General features: G+C 36.8%; 1 protein-coding gene across 4 annotated transcripts in view; it reads right to left on the reverse strand.

Moving 5' to 3' along the window:
• Positions 1–26,235, reverse strand: part of FOCAD (focadhesin) — a 326,170-nt gene that overhangs the window by 123,629 nt on the left and 176,306 nt on the right. For all 4 annotated transcript variants that reach the window (XM_067041424.1, XM_059072504.2, XM_067041423.1 and 1 more), the window contains exon 16: positions 388–522. In XM_067041424.1, the coding sequence (XP_066897525.1) occupies positions 388–522 (135 nt within the window). The remainder of the gene's footprint in view (positions 1–387; positions 523–26,235) is intronic.

Here is a 26,235-nt window from a genome sequence, read left to right on the forward strand (position 1 = left end):
TCAGAAGTCTGCCCTGCCTTACTAAAGCCTTTGTAACACTTTTTAGAATTTAAAACACCAACAAAATGCATTTAAACTGTTGGCCTCATGAATTCTATTATTTTAGAAACACTATTTTAACATATGGGCTTTTAAAAATCTTGACTATACTTTCATAATAAAAACTTGGCAGCCTTCATGTAAATAAATCTCAGACAGAGGACTGATAAGGGTGGATATCCACCTACTCCTAGGAGTCCATAAAGATATCAACATGTTCACAGAACAAAAAGTGCTAAATGATTTTTGGCAAACAAAAGATTACGAATATTCTTTTCCAAAAGTTATGATAAAGCACATGTCTTCCCAATGTAGAAACAGACAACTTATTGAGCTCTGAATGCATACCTCATATTCAGCTGTATTGACTGTTAAGGAAGGAACCAGAGAAAACAGTTCACTGAGGGTCTTCAAAATGAGAGGTCTCATGTCACAACTCAGCTTTGGGGAGAGAGCATTCCAAGTGGAGCGAATACAAACCACCTGTGAAGCAAATACAAAAGTCATTGCCTAACAAAATCCCAGCTCATATGACGCCGTTAGTAGAGTACTGTCTTTCATTATAAGGAAACTTAAGAACAAGAACACTCCTAGCAGTTAAGATCTGATAAATCATCACCCCTCAAAAGAAATTATTTAAACTAATATAAACTGTTGTTGAAGAAGATCCAGCCTGCCTCACACAACTGCTTTTTTACTTTATTTTGATAAACCAAAGAAGCAAAGCTTTGTCGTTCTCCCTCAGGCACAAATACACACAAAATTCACTCCAGGTTAGCTACAAACATTGTTGAATAGCCATTCTCTGAAACCAAGAAGGGTAAGATAATGTTAGAACATTTCTAAATCCAGGTATTCACAGTTCTCATAGTTTTCCAGTCTTGCTGAAACTGTATCATCACTCAGAAAATTGGGATGTTAGCATACATAAATCAAACACTCTCAAATCATCTTACAAACTTCCAAATGAGGTAGGTGAATAATTTTATTATTTAAAATAATAACTTAAAACTTTGTTTAAAAAGTCATTTCAGATTTTTAAGAGGCTATTAAATGCTAAAATAAAACTAACAAAAATGTTATTGTTAGCTTGACCCAATTCCCTTAAACCAAGTATTCTTAAGCCATTTCAAGACCTGGTTTTAAGGATATTCAAATATCTTCTTAAGTTCAATTCCAACTACAATGGATGATTTCTTCACTTACAGATATTTGATTAAAATTTTAAAACAGGCAGGAAGAGTGGCAACACAGATCAGAGTTTAACAAGGATTAATCTTTCTAAACCACTACAATCTCTTCTCTTAAGCTTCAATCAACGCACACAATTTATCTTCATCTACAAACATAAATTATTTAGGAAATACTACATGAGTTAACAAGTGAAAAGATGTCAAAGATAAATGAATAATATATATTTAAAGACACAGATTAAGGAGCGACTCAAAGAAGACACCAGAAAGAGTATCTCAGAAAACTTGGATTCAGTGCTTTTGCTCTTATTTTCCACTTTCCATGAAACAGCAGAAAAATGTTCTTTGACTTGGGATCCACTACAAATTTGGATTCCACTAGCATTCACTAAGGGCAGTACTGTCAGGCATGACAGTAGGTACATTTATGCAAAGTAGCTCTAATATTACAAATCATCAGTATTTGAAATAAAAAAGAAATCAATTCTTTAAAAGCTATAAATTCAACAACGAGTATATACTCAGAGTAGTATATAGCACTAAGAGGAACAATAAAATACAAAACATAATCTAACCCTTCAAAGAATTTACCACCGTATCAAAAAGGAAGAAAAATGTCTGTAATTCTAAATCACTGGGAAATAAAATGTGCATGATTAGATTTTGAACTATTTTCAACAGAAAACAGTTTCAGGTGGAACCCAGGGAGGAAAGCTTTTTCAGTGGGTGGGAATCATTACAGTATCAGGAGGCAAAAAGTCTAGAGATGGGGGCTTCCCTGGTGGCGCAGTGGTTGAGAGTCCGCCTGCCGATGCAGGAGACACGGGTTCGTGCCCTGGTCCGGGAGGATCCCACATGCCGCGGAGCAACTAAGCCCGTGAGCCATGGCCGCTGAGCCTGTGCGTCCGGAGCCTGTGCTCCGCAACGGGAGAGGCCACAACAGTGAGAGGCCCGCATACCGCAAAAAAAAAAAAAAAAAAAAAAAAAAAGTCTAGAGATGGGACTTGAAGAAGGAATGGAAAGAAATCAGGCAGACATCCCAAAAGGAAATGGAAAGCATAAGTCAAACACAAATAAAGCAAGCTGTAGACATAAAAAGCACGAGTCCTGGTGAAGCAAGGCTGATGGATCAAAGAGTACCTAGAATACCAAAGCAGTTTGGATCAGAATCAAAAGGAAAAGGAAGCCTCCAGAGATTTCTGAGTTGAGGAATAAACTAAATTCAAATACTATTTTTGAAAGATTCTTCTGGTAGTCTTATAGCCAAACTCAAAGCAGTCATGAACCTCTCTAATTCCTATTTGTCAGTAGTCCCTAACATAAAGAGCCTCAAAAGTTTTCCAAAAATCGTATGCTCAATATACTCACTAATTATCCACGCTTTCTCCTCATTTTAAATTCCTATCTAATTCCAACCTACGTTGTTTCAAGACAGTTCAAATCTCAATTCTACAATTAACTTTTCTCTTACGATTCGGGCCCTCATTTTGTCCCTTCCTTTCCTCTAACTTCTAGCACTTAAAACTCTGTACTACCCAACTTAGCATTTAATTCCATACTGCCTGGTATTGTTCACTATTTTTGTGAATATAAATTGTCTTCTCAACTAGATATTAAGTTCTGTAAAGACAATGACCACATCTTACAGTTCTCACCCCCCTACCCGCTCATCTAGCACAGTAATAACTATATCAGATTATCAGTAGTTATCAACTACTGATGGTACTGGAGCCTGAGGAATGGTAAATCTGAGATAGAGAATAAAAGAATTAAAAGGACTTGGAGAATGAAGTGAGATGATTTGGGCCTAGAGACCTGGGTGAATAAAAAGCAACATAATTAAATGGAGGGGAAACCGGAAGGAGACCTTTGCAGGAGATGGGGGATGGATATGTTTAATTGGAGCGGATGGAAAGACATCTAGAAAGAAATATCCTGCAGGCACGACGGAAAAAGGACTGTAACTCATATGTAAGGTCTGCTAACAACAGCTTTGTCATTCAAACATTTCTGTAAATCAAAATACCAGGAGGAAGTATGGTCTCATACATGTTCTGAATCATTTTGCAGATCAACAAAAAAGATCTCTGGCCACCAACTATGGGAGTACAAAAAGGGCTTGCCCTGTCCATGGATGGTGGGTGGGGAGTGAGGCTATATCCTCTAAGTATTTTCAAAGGTTTGCTAATTTTTTTAAAAGTCTTCTTCCTAGAAAGTTTGAAAACTAGTGCCTGAAATGGTACTCTACATGTTGAATATGAGAAGATATTCCAGAATCCCAGCCATGAATTGTGCCTTAAATGTAAGCAAGGTATACCTGCAGGGAATATACATAAATCCAGGCTTGCCTATACATAATCAGGAGCAGGGAAGCCTCTAATAAAGAAGCCTGCTTCCTTTGACCTTCCCAACCCTGGGCTATTCTTGACTAGATCTTAGAGATCTTCCAGCCCTGAGGGCTTTGGATTCAACTTATTACTATCTTGCTATGTCCATCTTCTAGAACCCTGTGGATTTGATCCACCAGCCTGTTGACCTGTACAATCTGTCATATTATATCAGATTAGTCAAGCTCATGTTCCAGGTCTTTACTGGCTTGTTTCAGCTCTACTATTTATTACCCAATGACTTGTCTGTTTTCAAAAAATAGACTGACTTCTGGCTCCAACAACATGATGGGCCATACTTGAAATGACTGATAAAGAAGAAAATTCTTTTATATATAGCTGAGTCAAAAAGGAAAAATGGGAGTGGGGTTAATTACCCAGTGCCAGAAACAAAGAGGGAAATACCTGCATTGTGGTATTGAAAGGAAGTTGTCAGTTTCCATAACCTAATAGCTTGAGTTTAAATGTCCACATGGTAAGAGGAGATACTGCCTTTATCCTATAGATGGAAGGGAGTCGGAACTGAGACCCCCACATAAAACCAGCACCCTTGAAGGGTTGCACCCTAGTGTAATGGTTGGACTAGAAACCAATAAGCTGAGAAATTAACAAAAAATGGCAGTGAGCTGGGGGCACCTGGACCACTCTCAAAAAGCACTCCCATAGTACATAATCCAAATGATTTGCACAGAAAAATAAAATAAAAATAAGTTTATAAGTCTATACATTATAATATGACTGTTTAAAACCAAAGGCAAAGAGACAATGTTCAGAGATAAATGGGAGAAAATACAGGCTATCTACAAAGGAGCAATTTAGAGTAACAACAAACTTTTCAAAATTAACAAGACCAAAAGACAGTGCAATAAGATCTTAAAAGTGCTAACAGCCTACAATACTAAATCCACAGGAAACTATCAGCCTACAATACTAAATCCACAATTCAACAGTATCAGCCTACAATACTAAATCCTATGATACTAAATCCACAGAAACTATCAGCCCACAACACTATCAGCCTACAATACTAAATCCACAATTCAACAGTAAGGGCAAAACAAGCAAAAACAAATAAAATAGAAGGAACAATACCTAGGTCTTATGCATATATAGCATATGAATATTTACGGATAAATGACTCAGAACATCTTGCTTAGTTTGTCTATGAGATTTTGGAGAATTCACTCCATTCTGAATGCTTACGTTATGTATATTTTGTTGCCATTTTTGTTTCTTGGGGAGAATGATACTTTTCCCATGTTATTCTTCCACAAGAACCTTAGTGACACTAAACAGCACAGATTACGAAGATCCAATGCAACATGATATACTGTAAAGAGCACATGACTAGAGTCAGAAACCCCAGGTTCTCCCATTTGGTAGCTGTGGGACTACGGCAAAGTCACTAACCTCCTTCAATTTGTGTCCGCAGCTGCAAAACGGAAATAATATTACTAACACCTGCTCTATGTATAGCACAAGGTTAACAGTAAAGGCAATAATGAGGCAATCGTATGCAAATGTGCTTTATACAGTGTAAAAGAAGCTTGCCAATGGAAAAAATAATGAATCGCAAGAGAATCAGAGTCTTTGCTTCAGTTCTTGAGCTGTAAGAATGAATTTGTTTCTTTGCAGAGGAACAGATATCTATCTTCTAATTTTATCTCCAAAAGGTATTTCTAGAAATTCCCAGGAAGAGCCTACTCCTTTTGTCCTGATGCTTTACTCCAACAGAGGGAAAGCTTTTTAAAAACATTTAGGCTATGAAAACTGCCTTATTTGCCCTTTTCATAATGAAGATAAAAGAAACTGCCTTCACAATTAGAGGACTCAAGTCATCACCATGCAGTGAAGCCCTCTTAAGCTAATTCAGCACATACAATTCATAAAACAGGATGCTTCTGTTACCAAAATACAATAACATGGGTAAGAGGGAGTTTAAGGAGCCATAATCAATGGAGCAGAAACAATGGGAAAAATAACATTCTTTCTTATCCTAATAATATGGGGTTAAAGGTTATAGATATAAAAAAAATTACTAGTACAGGTTTATTTAAGCAATTTCAGTCTTTTAATGTCTGAGACTAGTGTATTATCAAAGCAGTGTTGTAAAAAAAATAGGAATAAATATGGAGTTGCCTTTTTTCAAGTCCCTTATAATCTAAAGGACAGTAATTCTGATGATTAGAGTTGCTCGACTTCTGTACTATTGATGGCAAATAATGTAAAGGCACATATCTAAATCCCAAACTATGGCTTAATGAATCAAAAATATGTGTACTTGATGTGGTAAAGCTACTCTCATACTAACAATCCCTAATATCACAATGCCATTTCTAAAGGAGGCATGACAGAAAAACTGTTTGGCAGTTTGTAGTACAGACTTATAATTCTAATATCTGAATAGAAGAGGCCTGGAACTATATAAGTGCTACAAGTAAAAACAGAAAGGCATTTACTAAACAGACTGATCTAGATTATCAAGCCACCCAAGGGAATCACTACGTAGCAGCCTGGGATTTTAGGTTTCTCTTTTATTCCTCCATGTCAGAAGTTGCAGCTTCCCTGAGACACCTCCCACTACAGGGAACAATATCTTCCAATGTAAACTCCATTGATTTCTCTGCTGGAACAGAAAGAATGACAAAAGAGCTCCCTGCAGGGACGTTCAGTTTTCACTTTCGCTAGATTCTGTCCGGATTAATTATCTATTTCATGTTGGACACTCTCCTGGCATGAACTAGCAAACTCACAATAAGAATGTGTCAGAAATATCCTTTGACCAGAGAATTAGTGCTTCATTCCCCCAAATAACCAGAGGGATTTTTTTTTTTAAAGGCCAGTTCCTTCCCCTGTTCAGATAAATGGAATTTCGACTCCAAGGTAAAAAAAGAAAAATAACAGAAATTCAATCAAAATAGCTTAAACCCCCCCACACCCCCAAAAAAGGGCTGAAAAGTTGTTCAGCAGATACAAAATTAAAAGCAAAGCTTTTGCACAGCAAAGGAAACCATTGCTATAACAAAAAGACAACCTATGGACTGGGAGAAAATACTTGCAAATGATGCAACCAACAGGGCTTAATTTCCAAAATATACAAACAGCTCATACAACTAAATAACAAAAAAACAAACAACATAAAAACTGGGCAGAAGACTTAAATAGACTGTTATCCAAAGAAGACATACAGATGGCTAATAGGCACATGAAAATATGCTCAACACCAGTAATTATTAGAGAAATGCAAATCAAAACCACAATGAGGTATCATCTCACACCTGTCAGAATGGTCATCATCAAAAAGTCTACAAATAACAAATGTTGGAGAGGATGTGGGGAAAAGGGAGTCCTGGTACGGTGCTGGTGGGAATGTAAATTGGTGCAGCCACTATGGAAAACTGTATGGAGGTTCCTTAAAAAACTAAAAACAGAACTACGATATGACCTAGGAATTCTACTCCTGGGTATATATTCAGAAAAAATGAAAACACTATTTCAAAAAGATGCATGCACCACAATGTGGATAGCAGCACTATTTACAATAGCCAACACATGGAAGCAACGCAGGTGCCCATCAATAGATGACTGGATTAAGAAGATGTGGTATATTTATACAATGGAATACTACTCAGCCATAAAAAAGAATAAAATATTGCCATTTGCAGTAATGTGGATGAACCTAGAGAATATTATGCTAACTGAAGTAAGTCAAGCAGAGAAAGAAATACTGTATGATCTCACTTGCATTTGGCAACTAACAACCAAAAAACAAACAAAACAAGATGAAAACAGACTCATAGATAGAACAAATGGGTGGTTTGGGGGGTGGGAGAAACACATGAAAGAAATTAAGAGATACAAATTTTCAGTGAGAAAATAAATAAGTCACAGGGATGTATTACACACCAAGAAATATCGTCAATATTGTAACAACTTTGCATGGGGACAGTTACTAGACTTATGGTCTTGATCATTTCAGAATGTAGTTAAATGTTGAATCACTATGTTGTACACCTGAAACTAACATAATTTTGCATGTCAACTATATTTCAATTAAAAAAAATTTATCACAGTGTGGTGCATCATATGAAAAGTCAAAATCAAAACAGAAAACAATTTAAGTATCCCACAATAGGAAAGTCATTAAATACAGGATAGCCACATGCTCATTCAATTAGCTGTCAGAAGTAGATTATCACATGACTTGGTGTCCATGATAAACTGCTAGCTGAATAAAAATATGTTACAAAAGAATATCTAGGGCTTCCCTGGTGGCGCAGTGGTTGGGAGTCCGCCTGCCGACGCAAGGGACGCAGGTTCGTGTCCCGGTCCGGGAAGATCCCACATGCCACGGATCAGCTGGGCCCGTGAGCCATGGCCACTGAACCTGTGCATCCAGAACCCGCTGTCCACAATGGGAGAGGGCACAACAGTGAGAGGCCCGCATACCATAAAAAAAGAATATCTATAGTATGATCTCTTTCTTTGTTATACATATACCACTCTGGTTTAGAGATGATTTTTAATCTTTTGTTCCTCAGTCCAAACTTCTGACTTTCCTACTATATACATACAACATTTGAGTTATATGTTAAGGGAAATATATATCCATTTTATGAATTTAAGCCTTAATCATTTTTCTATAATTAAAATTAATTTTAATTGATTCTTCCACTTCCCTATAGCTTACATAAAGATTTACTTTCATATGACACCTACAATTACTGTATTTTTAAAATGACATTAGGTAAGGTGCTCAAACTTTGGTAAAAACTGACATTTATGTTTCTTCTGTCAACCCACATAAATTAATATTGTTTTATATGAAAACTTGGAAGTTTACCATAGCTGTTCCTATTTTTAAAAATGGAGTCCAAAATCTTCAACCATACATGGGAAACATAATATAATTCCACAGGTTTTTTTATACAACCTTATTGCTCGGAATGACGATTGCTCCTCCTCAAACCGAGCATAAGCCAGGAATTAACAACTACTCCTGCCACATCAACTAAATATATGGCTGGTGATAACTACACAACCAATAAACACATACGAGGAAGAGTGGAGGCAAAGATCGAGAACATGCAAGAAATGTTTAACAAAGACCTAGAAGAATTAAAGAACAAACACCTAGAAGAACTAAAGAACAAACAAACAGAGATGAACAATACCATAACTGAAATGAAAAATACACCAGAAGGAATCAATAGCAGAATAACTGAGGCAGAAGAACAGATAAGTGATCCAGAAGACAGAATGGTGGAATTCACTGCCGTGGAACAGAATATAGAAAAAAGAATGAAAAAAATGAAAATAGTCTAGGAGACCTCTGGGACAACATTAAATGCATTAATAATTCACATTACAGGGGTCCCAGAAGAAGAAGAGAGAGAGAAAGGACCCGAGAAAATACTTGAAGAGATTACAGTTGAAAACTTCCCTAACATGAGAAAGGAAATAGCCACCCAAGTCCAGGAAGCCCAGAGAGTCCCAGGCAGGATAAACCCAAGGAGAAACATGCCAAGACACACAGTAATCAAATTGGCAAAAATTAAAGACAAAGAAAAATTACTGAAAGCAACAAGGGAAAAATGACAAATAACATACAAGGGAACTCCCATAAGGTTAACAGCTGATTTCTCAGCAGAAACTCTACAAGCCAGAAGGGAGTGGCATGATATATTTAAAGTGATGAAAGGGAAGAACCTACAACTAAGATTACTCTACTTGGCAAGGTTATCATTCAGATTCGATGGAGAAATCAAAAGCTTTACAGACAAGCAAAAGCTAAAAGAAGTCAGCACCACCAAACCAGCTCTACAACAAATACTAAAGGAACTTCTCTAGGCAAGAAACACAAGAGAAGAAAAGGACCTACAAAAACAAACCCATAACAGTTAAGAAAATGGTCATAGGAATATACATATCGATAATCACCTTAAATGTGAATGGATTAAATGCTACAACCAAAAGACAAAGGCTCCCTGAATGGATACAAAAACAAGACCCATATATATGCTGTCTACTAGACACCCACTTCAGACCTAGGGACACATACAGACTGAAAGTGAGGGGATGGGAAAAGATATTCCATGCAAGTGGAAGAAAAAAGAAAGCTGGAGTAGCAATACTCGTATCAGATAAAATAGACTTTAAAATAAAGAATGTTACAAGAGACAAGACAGGACACTACACACTGATCAAGGGATCAATCCAAAAAAAGATATAACAATTATAAATATATAAATGCACCCAACATAGGAGCACCTCAATACATAAGGCAACTGTTAACAGCTACAAAAGAGGAAATGGACAGTAACACAATAATAGTGGGGTACTTTAACACCTAACTTACACCCATGTACAGATCATCCAAACAGAAAATTAATAAGGAAACACAAGCTTTAAATGACACAAAAGACCCGATGGATTTAGCTGATATTTATAGGACATTCCATCCAAAACAGTGGATTAAACTTTCTTCTCAAGTGCACACAGAACATTCTCCAGGATAGATCACAACTTAGGTCACAAATCAAGCCTCAGTAAATTTAAGAAAATTAAAATCATAACAAGCATCTTTTCTGGCCACACACTCTGAGATTAGAAATCAATTACAGGGAAAAACACGTAAAAAACACAAACACATAGAGGCTAAACAATACATTACTTAATAATCAAGAGATCACTGAAGAAATCAAAGAGGAAATCAAAAAATACCTAGAGACAAATGACAACAAAAACACGACAACGTGTTTTGTTTTGACAACAAAAATCCAAAAACCTATGGGATACAGCAAAATCAGTTCTAAGAGGGAAGTTTACAGCAATACAAGCCTACCTCAAGAAACAAGAAAAATCTCAAATAAACAATCTAACCTTACACCTAAAGGAACTAGAGAAAGAAGAACAAACAAAACCCAAAGTTACTAGAAGGAAAGAAATCATAAAGATCAGATCAGATATAAATGAAAGAGAAACAAAGAAAACAATAGCAAAGATCAATAAAACTAAAAGCTGGTTCTTTGAGAAGATAAACAAAATTGATAAACCATTAGCCAGACTCATCAAGAAAAAGAGGGTGAGGACTCAAATCAATAAAATTAGAAATGAAAAAGGAGAAGTTACAATGGACACTGCAGAAGTACAAAGCATCATAAGAGACTACTATAAGCAACTCTATGCTAATAAAATGGACAATTTGGAAGAAATGGACAAATTCTAAGAAAGGTATAACCTTCCAAGACTGAACCAGGAAGAAATAGAAAATATGAACAGACCAATCACAAGGAATAAAATTGAAACTGTGATTAAAAATCTTCCAACAAACAAAAGCCCAGGACCAAATGGCTTCACAGGCAAATTCTATCAAACATTTAGAGAAGAGCTAACACTCATCCTTCTCAAACTCTTCCAAAATACAGCAGAGGGAGGAAAACTCCCAATCTCATTCTACAAGGCCACCATCACTCTGATACCCAAACTAGACAAAGACGTCACAAAGAGAGAAAACTACAGGCCAATATCACTGAGGAACATAGATGCAAAAATCCTCAACAAAATACTAGCAAACAGAAACGAACAACACATTAAAAGGATCATACACAATGAGCAAGTGGGATTTATCCCAGGGATGCTAGGATTCTTCAATATATGCAAATCAATCAATGTGATGAACCATATTAACAAATTGAAGGAGAAAAACCATATGATCATCTCAATAGATGCAGAGAAAGCTTTTGACAAAATTCAACACCATTTATGATAAAAACCCTCCAGAAAGTAGGCATAGAGGGAACTTTCCTCAACATAATAAAGGCCTTATATGACAAACCCACAGCCAACATTGTCCTCAATGGTGAGAAACTGAAACTATTTCAACTAAGATCAGGAACAAAACAAGGTTGCCCACTCTCACCACTCTTATTCAACATAGTTTTGGAAGTTCTGGCCACAGCAATCAGAAAAGAAAAAGAAATAAAATGAATCCAAATTGGAAAAGAAGAAGTAAAGATGTCACTGTTTGCAGATGACATGATACTATACATAGAGAATCCTAAAGATGCTACTAGAAAACTACTAGAGCTAATCAATGAATTTGGTAAAGTAGCAGGATACAAAATTAATGCACAGAAAGCTCTTGCATTCCTATACACTAATGATGAAAAATCTGAAAGTGAAATTAAGAAAACACTCCCATTTACTACTGCAATAAAAAGAATAAAAGATCTAGGAATAAACCTACCTAAGGAGACAAAGACCTGTATGCAGAAAATTATAAGACAGTGATGAAAGAAATTAAAGATGATACAAAGAGATGGAGAGATATACCATGTTCTTGAATTGGAAGAATCAACATTGTGAAAATGACTCTACTACCCAAAGCAATCTACAGATTCAATGCAATCCCTATCAAACTACCACTGGCATTTTTCACAGAACTAGAACAAAAAATTTCACAATTTGTATGGAAACAGAAAAGACACCGAATAGCCAAAGCAATCTTTTTTTTTTTTTTTTTTTTTTACGGTATGCGGGCCTCTCACTGTTGTGGCCTCTCCCGTTGCGGAGCACAGGCTCCGGACGCGCAGGCCTAGCGGCCATGGCTCACGGGCTTAGTTGCTCCGCGGCATGTGGGATCTTCCCGGACCAGGGCACGAACCTGTGTCTCCTGCATCGGCAGGCGGATTCTCAACCACTGCGCCACCAGGGAAGCCCGCCAAAGCAATCTTGAGAAAGAAAAACGGAGCTGGAGGAATCAGGCACCCTGACTTCAGACTATACTACAAAGCTACAGTAATCAAGACAGTATGGTACTGGCACAAAACAGAAATATAGATCAATGGAACAGGATAGAAAGCCCAGAGATAAACCCACACACATATGGTCACTTTATCTTTGATAAAGGAGGCAAGAATATACAGTAGAGAAAAGAGACTCTCTTCAATTAGTGGTGGTGGGAAAACTGGACATGTACATGTAAAATAGAAATTAGAACACTCCCTAACACCATACACAAAAATAAACTCAAAATGGGTTAAAGACCTAAAGGTAAGGCCAGACACCATCAAACTCTTAGAGGAAAACATAGGCAGAACACTCTATGACATAAATCACAGCAAGATCCTTTTTGACCCACCTCCTAGAGAAATGGAAATAAAAACAAAAATAAATAAATGGGACCTAATAAAACTTAAAAGCTTTTGCACAGCAAAGGAAACCATAAACAAGACAAAAAGACAACCCTCAGAATGGGAGAAAATATTTGCTAATGAAGCAACTGACAAAGGATTAATCTCCAAAATTACTAGCAACTCATGCAGCTCAATATCAAAAAAAACAATCTAATCCAAAAATGGGCAGAAGACCTAAATAGACATTTTTCCAAGGAAGATATACAGATTGCCAACAAACACATGAAAGAATGCTCAACATCACTAAGCATTAGAGAAATGCAAATCAAAACTACAAAGAGATATCATCTCACACCGGTCAGAATGGCCATCATCAAAAAATCTACAAACAATAAATGCCAAAGAGGGTGTGGAAAAAAGGGAACCCTCTTGCACTGTTGGTCGGAATGTAAATTGATACAGCCACTATGGAGAACAGTATGGAGGTTCCTTAAAAAACTAAAAATAGAAGTACCATACGACCCAGCAATCCCACTACTGGGCATATACCCTGAGAAAACCATAATTCAAAAAGAGTCATGTACCAAAATGTTCACTGCAACTCTATTTACAATAGCCAGGGCATGGAAGCAACCTAAGTGTCCATCAACAGGTGAATGGATAAAGAAGATGTGGCACATATACACAATGGAATATTACTCAGCCATAAAAAGAACAAAACTGAGTTACTTGTAGTGAGGTGGATGGACCTAGAGACTGTCATACAGAGTGAAGTAAGTCAGAAAGAGAAAAACAAATACCGTAGGCTAACACATATATATGGAGTCTAAAAAAAGAAAAAAAGATGGTCAGAAGAACCTAGGGACAAGATGGGAATAAAGATGCAGACCTACTAGAGGATGGACTTGAGGGTACGGGGAGGGGGAAGGGTAAGCTGGGACAAAGTGAGAGAGTGGCATGGACATACATATACTACCAAATGTAAAATAGATAGCTAGTGGATAGCAGCTGCATAGCACAGGGAGAACAGCTCGGTGCTTTGTGACCACCTATAGAGGTGGGATAGGGAGGGTAGGAGGGAGGGAGATGCAAGAGGGAAGAGATATGGGGACATATGTATATGTATAACTGATCCACTTTGTTATAAAGCAGAAACTAACATACCATTGTAAAGCAATTATACTCTAATAAAGATGTTAAAAAAAAGAATTATTAAAAAAAAAAATCTTCCAACAAATAGAAGTCCAGCACCTGATGGCTTCACAGGTGAATTCTATCAAACATTTAGAGAAGAGCTAACACCTGTCCTTCTCAAACTCTTCCAAAAAACTGCAGAGGAAGGAACACTGCCAAACTCATTCTACGGGGCCGCCATCACCCTGTTACCAAAACCAGAGAAAGATACTACAAAAAAGAAAATTACAGACCAATATCACTGATGAATATAGATGCAAACATCCTCAACAAAATACTAGCAAACAGAATCCAACAGCACATTAAAAGGATCATACACAATGAGCAAGTGGGATTTATCCCAGTGATGCAAGGATGCTTCAATATATGCAAATCAATCAATGTGATAAACCATATTAACAAATTGAAGGAGAAATACCATATGATCATCTCCATAGATGCAGAGAAAGCTACTGACAAAATTCAAGTGGGCATAGAGGGAACCTACCTCAATATAATAAAGGTCATATATGACAAACTTACAGCCAGGGCTCACATTTAGTACGTAAGTGAAAGAATGAATAATTAAGTTATAACAATTAACCATGTTTTTCAAAACAAATATCAAGACATATGAATAATTCATATCCTATGTAGGAAAAAGTATAGGTAAAGCAGCACTACCATATAATGCAGGGAGGAGTCCAACAGGAAGAAATCTTTACAGATGGTAATTATATACCCTTCGGCTAGCAATTTCATTTTTAAAAATTTATTCTAAGGAATAACTAGAGGTGAGCGCTAAGGATAGCTCTCAGGATGATCATCACAGCACTGAAGATGATAAAAAAAAATTGAAAACAAACAAAAAAATCCATCAATAGAAGATTGGTAAAAGTATGAAAAAAGCAATGTACAATGAAATACTGTGTAGGCATAAAAAATACGTGTGTACATATGCCAGGAAAAGATGTACACAATATATTAAGATGAAAAAATCAGGTTATACTAAACAGTATGTTCAATACAATCTCATTTTTTAAAAATCCATAGATATACATGTACATATAGAAAAAGGTATGAAATTATATATAGCAAATTGTTTACAGTCATGTCTGGATAGTGACATCATGTGCAATTTTTTTGTTTCAAATTTTGCTTATCCTTCTCTTCTAATTTTGAACAACAAATGAACTGTGCAAGAAAAAATACTGTAAAAACTCAATATGCATATTCTAAAAGTAAAATTTCATTGAGACACTGGGATAAAAAATATGAAATTATAACTTGCCTGGGCAATGCAAGAGGTCTCATAAACAAGCTGTTAACAACTAGGACTAGAGATGAATAAAAAGAGCTTATTACACTCCAATGTAGCTCACAGAAACATAAACAACGAAACAAGCATTTATAGTAAGTTATGCTTAAATACAGAGGGATGCCATGGGGCAAAGAGGGAAGGACACAAACCTAATGGGTAAGAAAATTTCACAAAGGAGAAACAAATCACTCAATAAACTTCATTATTAACTTAACTAGGAAATGTCCCCCTAATAATAAGAATTTTACTAGCATTCTTAGATTACCTTAAATTCACTAAACTTTTCTAACAGAACTTACACTCCTGCTTTGTAGGATTTATCACAACTGCAAATAAGTAGCTGTACCACAAATGGTAAAGTATCATCTGCTCTGGGCCCCCAACTTAGAATGAAAGTTTCCTGAGCATAAGAACTATGTCTCTGCTTTACACCATTGTATCTCTAACATCTAATGCTGCCTTGAGCACAGTAGACACACAATTTTAGTTGAATAAATAAATATAAATAAAAACTGTCAGTTTATCCTTTCCTCAATCGGTTTGGCTCAGAAAGCAGGTTGTGTTGCCTGGCCCAAGGATGTCTTCCACTTGTAATTTAGAATCAGGCCCCTCTTTAATACTGTTCTGCAACTGCTGCCTCTAAACCCTAGCCAATCCTAAGCAGTTCTTTAGTTTTCTGTGGCTAAATGCAAACTCTCTTGCTCTCTATATCTCTAAGCTGTTCTTCTTCAGCTCCTTTTATTTATCAAGTGGCATTAGGCTACAGCTTTTCCCTCTCTTTAGGGGTAGAAATGGGCAAGGGAGTGAGGGATGGGAAAAGCAGTGCCAAATTAATTACATCATATGATACAGAATAAAAGGCAAGGGATTAGCCTTGTTTTTAAATCCCAGCTCTGCCTCTTCTTAGCTCCATGCCCTTGGGAAAATTACTTGTACTTTGTGGGCCTTAGCTTATTCACGTATAAAATAAGGACAAGACCACCAAACTCATAGAGATGCTGTAATAATTAAATAATGTATGTCATACACTTAGTGTAGGTGCCTTGACAGCAAGAGGCTCTCAATAAATGGAATAGCTGTTTTCCCTGTTTTTGTGGTTGTTACATAATGATATTTGTTCCTAAACTACTCATTAAAGGCAATTTCTCTCAGTGAATGATATATCCTAGTTTCTTTTAAAGTCAGGTCCCTACTCCTTCAAAGCATTTTCATATGATATAACAAAACAAAATCTGAGAAAAAGAGTTGTCTTTAGTAGATCTCTTCATAATGATGGCTTGTTGCAACACCTTTGTAAGACATCTTAACATAAGTTCCACTGGAGCATCCTCTAGACCAGTGACCTATAAGCATGATCATTTGTACATCTCTACTGGTAAAAAAAAAAAATTCAGCACACCAGCATATGTATTTATTTATTTTATACACATGAACTACAGGAATGAAAATATTATGCAAAGTAGGAAAATCTAAATCAATTGTTCTTACTAAAAAAAATAAAACATGTTTAAGTTCAAAACCGTTTAAACCTCTATGTAATACAAATATCTTTTAGGGACACAATCTCAGTATAAAATATTGTAAATGATATAATCTGCCAATAAGCACGTGAAAAGATGCTCAACACCGTAAGTCATTAGGAAACTGCAAATCAAAACCACAATGAGATACCACTTCATACCCAATAGGATGGCTATAATAAGATAGACAATAACAAATGTTGATAATGATGTGGCAAATGTGAATGCTCACATATTGCTGGCAAGAATGTAAAATGGTGTAACCACTTGGAAAAATAGTTTGGCAGTTCCTTGAAAAGTTAAAAATAGTTATCATAAAACCCAGAAATTCTATTCCTAGATATATATCAAGAGAACTGAAAGCATAAGTCCACGTAAAAACTTGTACACAAATGTTCATGGCAGCATTATTCATAATAACTAAAAAGTAGAAACAACCCAAATGTCCATCAACTGACGAATGGATTAACAAAATGTGCTACAGCCATTCAATGTAATATTATAGAGCCATAAAAAGGAATGAAGTTCTAATGAAACTTGAAAATATGCTAGGTAAAAGAAGCCAGACACAAAAGGGCATATACTATATGATTCCATTGACACGAATTGTCCAGAATAGGCAAATCCACAGAGCCAGAAAATAGTTGCCAAGGACTGTAGGGAGATGGGAATTTAAATGGGCTTGGGGTTTCTTTGAGGGTTCTATTCGTTTCCTATGGCTGCTGTAACAAATTACCACAAACGTAGTTGCTTAACACAACAAAAACTGATTCTCTTACAGTTCTGGAGGCCAGAGTCCAGGTAGTCTTATGAGGGTAAAATTCAAGGTTACCTCTAGAGGCTCTGGAGAAGAATCTGTTTCCTCACCTTTTCTAGTTTCTAGAAGCTGCCTGCATTCCTTGGTTCATGATTCCTCCCTCACATCATCACATCACCTTTTCTTCTGTTTCAGTCGTCACATCACACTTTCTCTTCTCTGTAGTCAAATCTCTCTCTCTCCTTCTTACAGGGACACTTGTGATTACATTTAGGATACCACTCAGATAATCCAGGATAATCTACCCATCTCAAGGTCCTTAACTTAATCACATATGCAAAGTCCCCTTTATGATATAGAGTGACATTCATAGGTCCCAGAGATTAGTACCTGGATATCTTTGGGGGCCATTATTCAGTTTACCACAGGAATGATTTTAAAATGCTTTGATAGGGGCTTCCCTGGTGGTGCAGTGGTTGAGAATCCGCCTGCCAATGCAAGGGACACGGGTTCAAGCCCTGGTCTGGGAAGATCCCACATGCTGCAGAGCAACTAAGCCCGTGTACCACAACTACTGAGCCTATGCTAGAGCCTGTGAGCCACAACTACTGAGCCTGTACACCTAGAGCCTGTGCTTTGCAACAAGAGAAGCCACTTCAGTGAGAAGTCCATGCACCGCAACAAAGAGTAGCCCCCGCTTACCGCAACTAGAGAGAGCCCGTTCGCAGCAACAAACACCCAACACAGCCAAAAATATAATTAATTAATTAATTAAAATGCATTGATAGTGGTGGTTGATGAACAGCTTTGTGAATATACTAAAAATCACTGAACTGTACATTTTAAAAGAGTGAACTTTATGATATGTGAATTATATCTCAATAAAGCTGTAACTTTCTTAAAAAGACACTGTTGTCAGAAAAATATAGCTATTACATGGCTCAGAAAATAAAAGGCAAATAATTTGTATATAGTTGTCCTCAGGCATACATAAAGGAATGAAGGAATTCCATAAAGTCAAGGTTAACAGTGCTTCAGATAAACTTCTCAACAATCCATATCTGGAATCAGCATGTCTAATAAAATGACACAACCCTATAGACATATATATGTATATATATACACATATGTATGTAAATATCTATAAAATGACACAACTATATATATGTGTATGTGTGTATGTATGTATATATCCTATAAATTCATTTAACTCATATGCATAAACTGTAATGGATTGCCATATTCTAACAAAGGAGAGATGATGGTACAACCAGTCTTCACTATGGAACTCCTGCTCTTCCTTTAGGATACCTGGCTACTCTAGGTGATACATGACCATGTGATGGAAGTGCAAGTAAAGAAACCATCAATCCATATATTAAATATTATTTGAGCATAATTTTACTCTTTTTTGAGATAAAAGATAAATAAATATTCTAATATCTTCTTCCCATACCTCATGGCTGGGCTTATATACAAAACACTTTAGAGACTGCTGCTCTTGACAATGCTCCCAAACTTCACTGGATATCAAAGTCACTTGGGAACTCATTAAAAAATAGAGAGCCTAGGCTTCATCTCTAGAGATTCTGATTTCATAGCTCAAGTTATCCACAAACTTTTGAAGACCTTACTCTACACACTAGAAATCACTGTCATTCATTTTTCTATGAATTCCATAACTTAGAGTAGCTGAGGCAAACAAGTGAAAGAGAAGGGAATACACTCTAACTGAAGCTGTAAGTGTAACATGATGAAACAAAGTCAATGACATTCTTTTGTTTGACCTGTTTTCGAAAATTTCAGGGTCATATGACCCTGTCAATTGTTTCAGCAAGTTAATTGTTCAAATGACCACTTACATAAGTAGAGGCAGTGTGCCATGGCTCTGAAGCCACAAGAATGGTACCTCTGAGAATATCTTACTCAATACTGTTGAATTAGAACCTAGAGCAACAGGTTCCATCATACTACTATGAGAAGATCTAAGCCCAGTTTTTAATAAAGCTCAAAAACCAGACAACAGGTCCTATATAGTATGAAGTCATCTAAATCACAAAAGATAAGTGATATATACTGAAAACATTTTAAAAAAGGCATTAGAAAGACAGCCAGTTAATAGTACAGTCCACAGACTTGAACAAATCCTTTTCTGTCAACTCCGAAAAGTCTCTCCAACTTAAAACTAAAGAACCTTAAAACAAAATGTATACATTATCTACTTTAAATACTACTTCTAGATTTGTACACATGTTAAAGAGGCATTCCGAGTAATTCTGTACCTATGCAAAGATTTACCAAAAGTTTACTATCTTAATTCCCAATACTTCCTATGCCTTTCACTAACACATGATTTTAGTCATCTAATCAAAGTGAAGACTAATCTGGCAATATTAGTATTTCTGGAAATGAGTCTCTTAGCGATATTTTATCTTGGGCAATGAGAGGGTAAGATCAACACATTTATATAGCATGGAGATGAGTTTAAGCACCACAGATAACAATGCCGTTTTTGATAAAAGTTTAATTCTAGGTTCACTTATGGGTATATGATGAATAAGCTTTTCAAGAATTCTAGGTCATTTAAGGGTATATGCAAATTTCTTGGAAGGTACCAAAATAATGCTTTCAATCACTTCTCAAAATCCATAGAGCCTTTCAAACATGTAATGTCATTAAATCTACAACCCTCCTTCAACGATTCCCTCTCTACACCCCATGTCCCCATTTACCCCCCAAAGAAAAACCCACCCCTTGTATAAGCTTAAACCAATATATTTGATTCATTGGAATGGCAGAATGGCACACAATTAGCATGATTTTAGTCACGTCATTATTTCTAGCTCAGTGGCATTTATTCAGATGAGCACAATCTGCAACCACTGAGCCCAGCTCTTCTGATGTTAACTGGCATCATTAAAACCCTCCTAGTGTCCAACTTGTTTGATCTTTTAAAGAATGCCCTGCGTTTGTGACTGAGAGCCGGAAACTCACGGCTGGATACCCTGAACAGCGTTCCTGTTTGGTCACAGACTACTCACATCACTTAATAATCCTCAGAGACCAGAATTCCAATTCAAGAGGGAAAACTTTTCATACAAAAATTCTTTAAACACAAAATAAACAGGAAATGGGATTAAAATAATGAACAGGCGGGGAGAAGGAGCTCTTAAATGTCATAACTTCGAAAGTTGAGAATGTAAAGTGTTCAGAGTGAAGTATCTAAAAGATCATAGCAAATCTGGGTATGGCAAAAGGCAGACAGCAGAGGAGAGAGGACTGAATCATAAAAGCAAAAACAGGCAATGATAAAATTTCGAGACCTCAAATTTAAAATTTTCTCTTTTGATGAGTGCTCAACTTTTCATACTCTACAAATACTGTCTGTAAAAATAAATTAAAACAACCAATAAATAATAGTTGACTTAAATCTTTTCTATTTAAAGAGAAAAAGACAATATTTTTATTTTCCCACACATTTCACACGTGTGCTGAATAGCATTCCATTATACAAACCTACCACAGTCAGTTAAAATTTTAGTTTGAAAATGAAAAACCATATTTAAAAATCTACTCACAGCGTGACAAAGTAAATGTTATAATGTCCACAAATGTTTAATAAAAGGCAAGTTCCTGCTGTCCTTTTAAAGTTAAAAATAAAGCCAAACTACAACTTTCAACTGCAAAGAGTCATTGTGTAGTACATAAAAAGCTCAGCATGGAAATAGATTCAACAAATGTACAAAAAGCGTTTTCATGCCCAGGAAGAACTGAAGGCATCAAAAAACATGCCCCAACTACAAATAATGTAGAGCTCAGTTCAAAAAGACCAGCAAATTCCTTCTCTAATGCATAGCAAACGAAACTTAATCAACTCCTCTGCAAGGTCGAACAGGCAATCCACCTTCAAATGTCCCCACAAACAAAACATAAAAACAACAAAAGAGGTTCCAGAAAGTAATAAATACTGAATCCACAGTAGGCTACAGAAGTCTTACTGTACATAGCTGAGAAAACCTACCAAGGAACAATGGATCACATTTCCATATTAAAAAACATTTATCACACTGAAAAATGCTTAAACAAAACACAGGATTTATACTGGCCATTTGTATACGACACTAACTCCCTAAACCTTCCAAATCCAGTCCCACTGAAAACATGAGTCCCACTGAAAATCATTCCCAGCCCATGGTGCACTGAAGGAGCAGCTAGACAAAGAGTTGGGATGATGGGAGAGGGCAGGGAGAACTACCTTCCCCCATGATTTCAGAAAATAAATCAATAAAAAAGGATAGAATAGCCAAAACATAACCTTAGCATAGGGTATTTCCGGAAAAATAACTGCTGTGACAAATGGCCTGAAGTGAACTCTTCCAGCGGTCAAGAATCCCCAGGAAAGGCTCCTCCCCTCCTTATCTATTGCTCAATTGTACAATACTCCACTTTGAAAATATAACACCCTCTTGGAGCTGGGCAAGATGAAAGAGCTTTTCTTCATGATCCTGCAACGCCTATTAATTTTTGCTACAACAGACTCACAGCTGATTAAGAAAACAGAGGGCTAGCACTGCCTCACATTCCCATCTTAGGACTTAAGAGAGAAAAATCTTAAAAGTGAATGAGCCCTCTTTTTCAGTACAATGTATTGATTTTCATTTCTGCACACACCAAAAGCTGTTTCTCTTCCAACTGTGGGCAATTTCTTTAGACTGTAAGTCTTTTTCCTCCTTGAAACATCAGAAGCAATGTTGTTAGATTCCTATGCAGTTAAAAAATTATCTTTCAGAAATATTATGATTCATTTACCACCACCCAGAGCACAGGTTTAGAAATCAATGGCTGAAGGAGCAAAATTTAAACTGTCCCCAAAGTACACTCATACTTTTATCACAAGTGGAAAAGCAACATGATAGAGTGGAAAAGCACAAGAAGTATAGTTAAACCAAAGAGTATTTGAATCTCCATGTTATCACATATTTATGTTAATTTGGATGTTACTTTGACTTCCCAGACTCATGAGCAATAGCACCTACATTACAAGATTATTGTGAAGTGCAATATAGAATATAATGGATACCAAATGCCAAACATATTCACTAGCATGAAAAATGCAGTTGTATAGTTTTGCTTTATTAAAATATAACAGTTCAATGAATCCTGATAATGTATACACTATTGTAACCACCATGCCCATCAAGATGCAGACCACGGAAATATAATGTGAGCCACAGGGACTTCCCTGGTAGCGCAGTGGTTAAAAATCCACTTGCCAGTGCAGGGGACACAGGCTCGATCCCTGGTCCAGGAAGATCCCACATGCTGCGGAGCAACTAAGCCCATGAGCCACAACTACTGAGCCCACGTGCCACAACTACTGAAGCCCGAGCTCCTAGAGCCTGTGCTCCGCAACAAGAGAAGCCACCGCAATGAGAAGTCTGCACGCTGCAATGAAGAGTAGACCCCTCTTGCCGCAACTAGAGAAAGCCCACGCACAGCAACAAAGACCCAACACAACCAAAAATAAAATAAATAAATATTTTAAAAAAGAAAAATATAATGTGAGCCACATACACAACTGAAAATTTTCTAGCAACCACACTAAAAAAAGTAAAGGGAGACAGACGGAATTAATTTGAATATATTTCACTTAACCCAATCTATCCAAAATATTATCATTTTATGTAACTGATTCAAAACTATTATCAATGAGATATTTTATATATTATTTCATACTAAGGCTTCGCTCTGTTGTATATTTTACACTGGCAGCACATCATAATTTGAATTGGCCACAGTTCAAGTGCCTACTAGTCTCTGTGGCTAACAGCTCTTATATTAGACAGTGCAGATACAGACCACAATCCAGAAAATCCTCATGTCCCTTTCTAGACTACCCTTCTCTCCCACCCCAAGTCAACTGCTATGCTGATTTCTACCCTCACAGATAAATTCTGCCTAATCTTGAATTTCATAAAAATGAGATGTATAGACTTCTTGTGACTGGCTTCTTTCACCGAGCATGCTTTTGGGATCAGCCATCTTGCTGCAAGTGGCAGTGGTCCGTTCCTTTTTATCGCTGAATAGCATTCCGCTGTACAAATACAATACCCATTTGGGTTGTTTCCAAATATGCTATAATCAATAAAGCTGAAATGAACACTCTTGTACAAGTCTTTTTGTGGACATGTTTTCATTTAACTCAGGTAAGTATCTAGAAGTAGAAATGTTGGATCATAAGGTAGGTTTATGTTCATCTTTTTAAGAAACTGCCAAATACTTTCCCATAGTGGTTGTATCATTTTATATCCCTGACAGTAATGTATGAGATATCAAATTACTTCATACTTTCTCCAATGGTTGGTATTGTCACTCTTTTTAAAATTAGTGTTTTCACTGGTATATATGTTTCCCAATGACCAACAATGCTGACATTTTTCCATGTTTACTAGCCAATCATATGACGTCCTTTTTGAAGAGTGGTTTGGAAAGAAGAAGGGAGAGTTGCTGCACAGACAAACTGAGATTACTTATAGAAAGTTATTTGTAACACTAAAATAAGGGATGCACTTACAAGGACTACCTGGGTCACGCAGATAACGTAAATCTAAAAGCCAAGGAAAGTGCTGCAAATTAGAGTACACACTCCTCTGAAGGAGGCTGTTAAATGTTACTTAGTACCAAGCCCTCCATCCCACGTGGAAAAGCAGGCCAGGTTCTGTAAGATCTTCCTCTCTTATCAAGAGAGGGTAGATACCTATATTTTTATTTTTAATTAATATTAGAATTAATGTAAAGTATTAATCCTATGATAATCAAAGAATATAAGCCAGAAATTTTCAAACTCTGATTTATATAAATGTTAGTGGTTTTTATAAAGACAAACATCCCTAGTACGGTAAACATTAAACCATTCAGAATTGTTACTGATTATTGGTCAAAGACGATACCTATTAAGACAAGGACAGGCAATCTACCAAAGACAGATGACAAAATCATTTCAAGTGGCAAGGTAACCATGCCCCACAGACAGAAAGAAAAAGTTGGTTAGGGCAGCTCCTGTTTCCTCTTTCCCAGCTAGCCTCCTAATGACAGAATATATTCTATGGTATTTTTATTCTTCAGTTACTATCCACATTATGTAGTTCTAGTAAGAATGAAGGTAACAGCTAATAATACTTCAGTGGCCGTGCCTACCTAGGAGTATATGCATTATTTGGGGAGAGCAGAAGAAAAGATATATGTTGATGGGACATAAAACAGTACAGCTGCTTTGGAAAATAGGTTGGCAGCTGCTAAAATGTTTAAACACAGAGTGATATAATCCAGCAATTTCACTCTTAGATATATACCCAAGAAAAATGAAATATATGTTCACACAAGAACTTGAACATGAATGTTCATAGCAGCATTATTCATAATAGCCAAAAAGTGGAAACAACCCAAATGTCCATCAACTGATGAATGGATAAATAAGATGTCGCGTAGCCATACAGTGCAATATTACTTACCTATAAAAAGGAATGAAATATTGATACATGCTACAACATGGATCAATCTTGAAAATATTATGCTAAGTAGAAAGCCAGTCACAGAGACTTCCCTCATGGTCCAGTGGTAAAGAATCCACCTTCCAATGCAGGGGACATAGGTTTGACCCCTGGTCAGGGAACTAAGATCCTACATGCCATGGGGCAACTAAGCCAGAGCGCCACAACTAAGAAGCTCGCACGCCTCAGCTAGAGGGCCCTCATGCCACAAACTACAGAGCCTGCGTGCCCTGGAGCCCGCGCACCACAACTACAGAGAGAAAACCCACCACCACAACTAGAGGGAAGCCCATATGCTGCAATGAAGAGACCACACGCCACAACAAAAGATCCTGCGTGCCGCAACTAACCAACACAGCCAAAAAAATTAATTAAATAAATATTTTTTTAAAAGCCAGTCACAAAAGGCCACATATTGCATGACTTTGTTTACATGAAATGTCCAGAATAGATAAATCTATACAGATAGAAAATAGATTAGCAGCTCCCTATGGCTGGGGGTGGGGCGGGGCATGGGGGTATGGAAAGTGTGAAGTTTCTTTTTGGGGTAATAAAAATGTTCTAAAAGTGACTGTAATGATGGATGTACAACTCAGAATATTCAAAAAGTGACTGAATTTTACGCTATAAATGGGTGAGTTGGATAGCATGTGAATTATATCTCAATACAACTGTTTTCATAAAAAGAAAGAAAAACTAAAGATACTAGTGATCCGTAGAGTCTCTTTCTTCTAGTCCTAAACATTCTTTCCCTCTGCCACCTTATGTTGCTGCTTAAAATTTAGAGATGTATTCCTTTGATGTCGTATCTCTCCTCTGCACTATTTCTGAATTTCACATATCAATACATTTAGTGTACTTAACACAATGCTCTCCCCTACTTAGGCTGTGAGCTCCTAGAAGGCTGAAAATGTCTCATAAATCTTTATATCCAGAGAGCCTTGCACAGCCTGGCTTCAGTTTTCAGTATTTTTATTTTAAAGGTGATGCTTTTGGTGTCCTGCCTAGGGAATTCTTGCCCAACATGTGCGCTGCAGTGGACACAGGCTTGGGGGGAAGCTGCACCATCTCCTTTTCCCTTGCTCTCCTCGCCACATCTACTCATCAGAGAATGAATAAACGACAACTTGGCAGAACACTGCTGAAAGGCTGCCAACC

This window comes from Kogia breviceps, chromosome 8 (assembly GCF_026419965.1).
Source record: "Kogia breviceps isolate mKogBre1 chromosome 8, mKogBre1 haplotype 1, whole genome shotgun sequence".
NCBI classification, from domain to species: Eukaryota; Metazoa; Chordata; class Mammalia; order Artiodactyla; family Physeteridae; genus Kogia; species Kogia breviceps.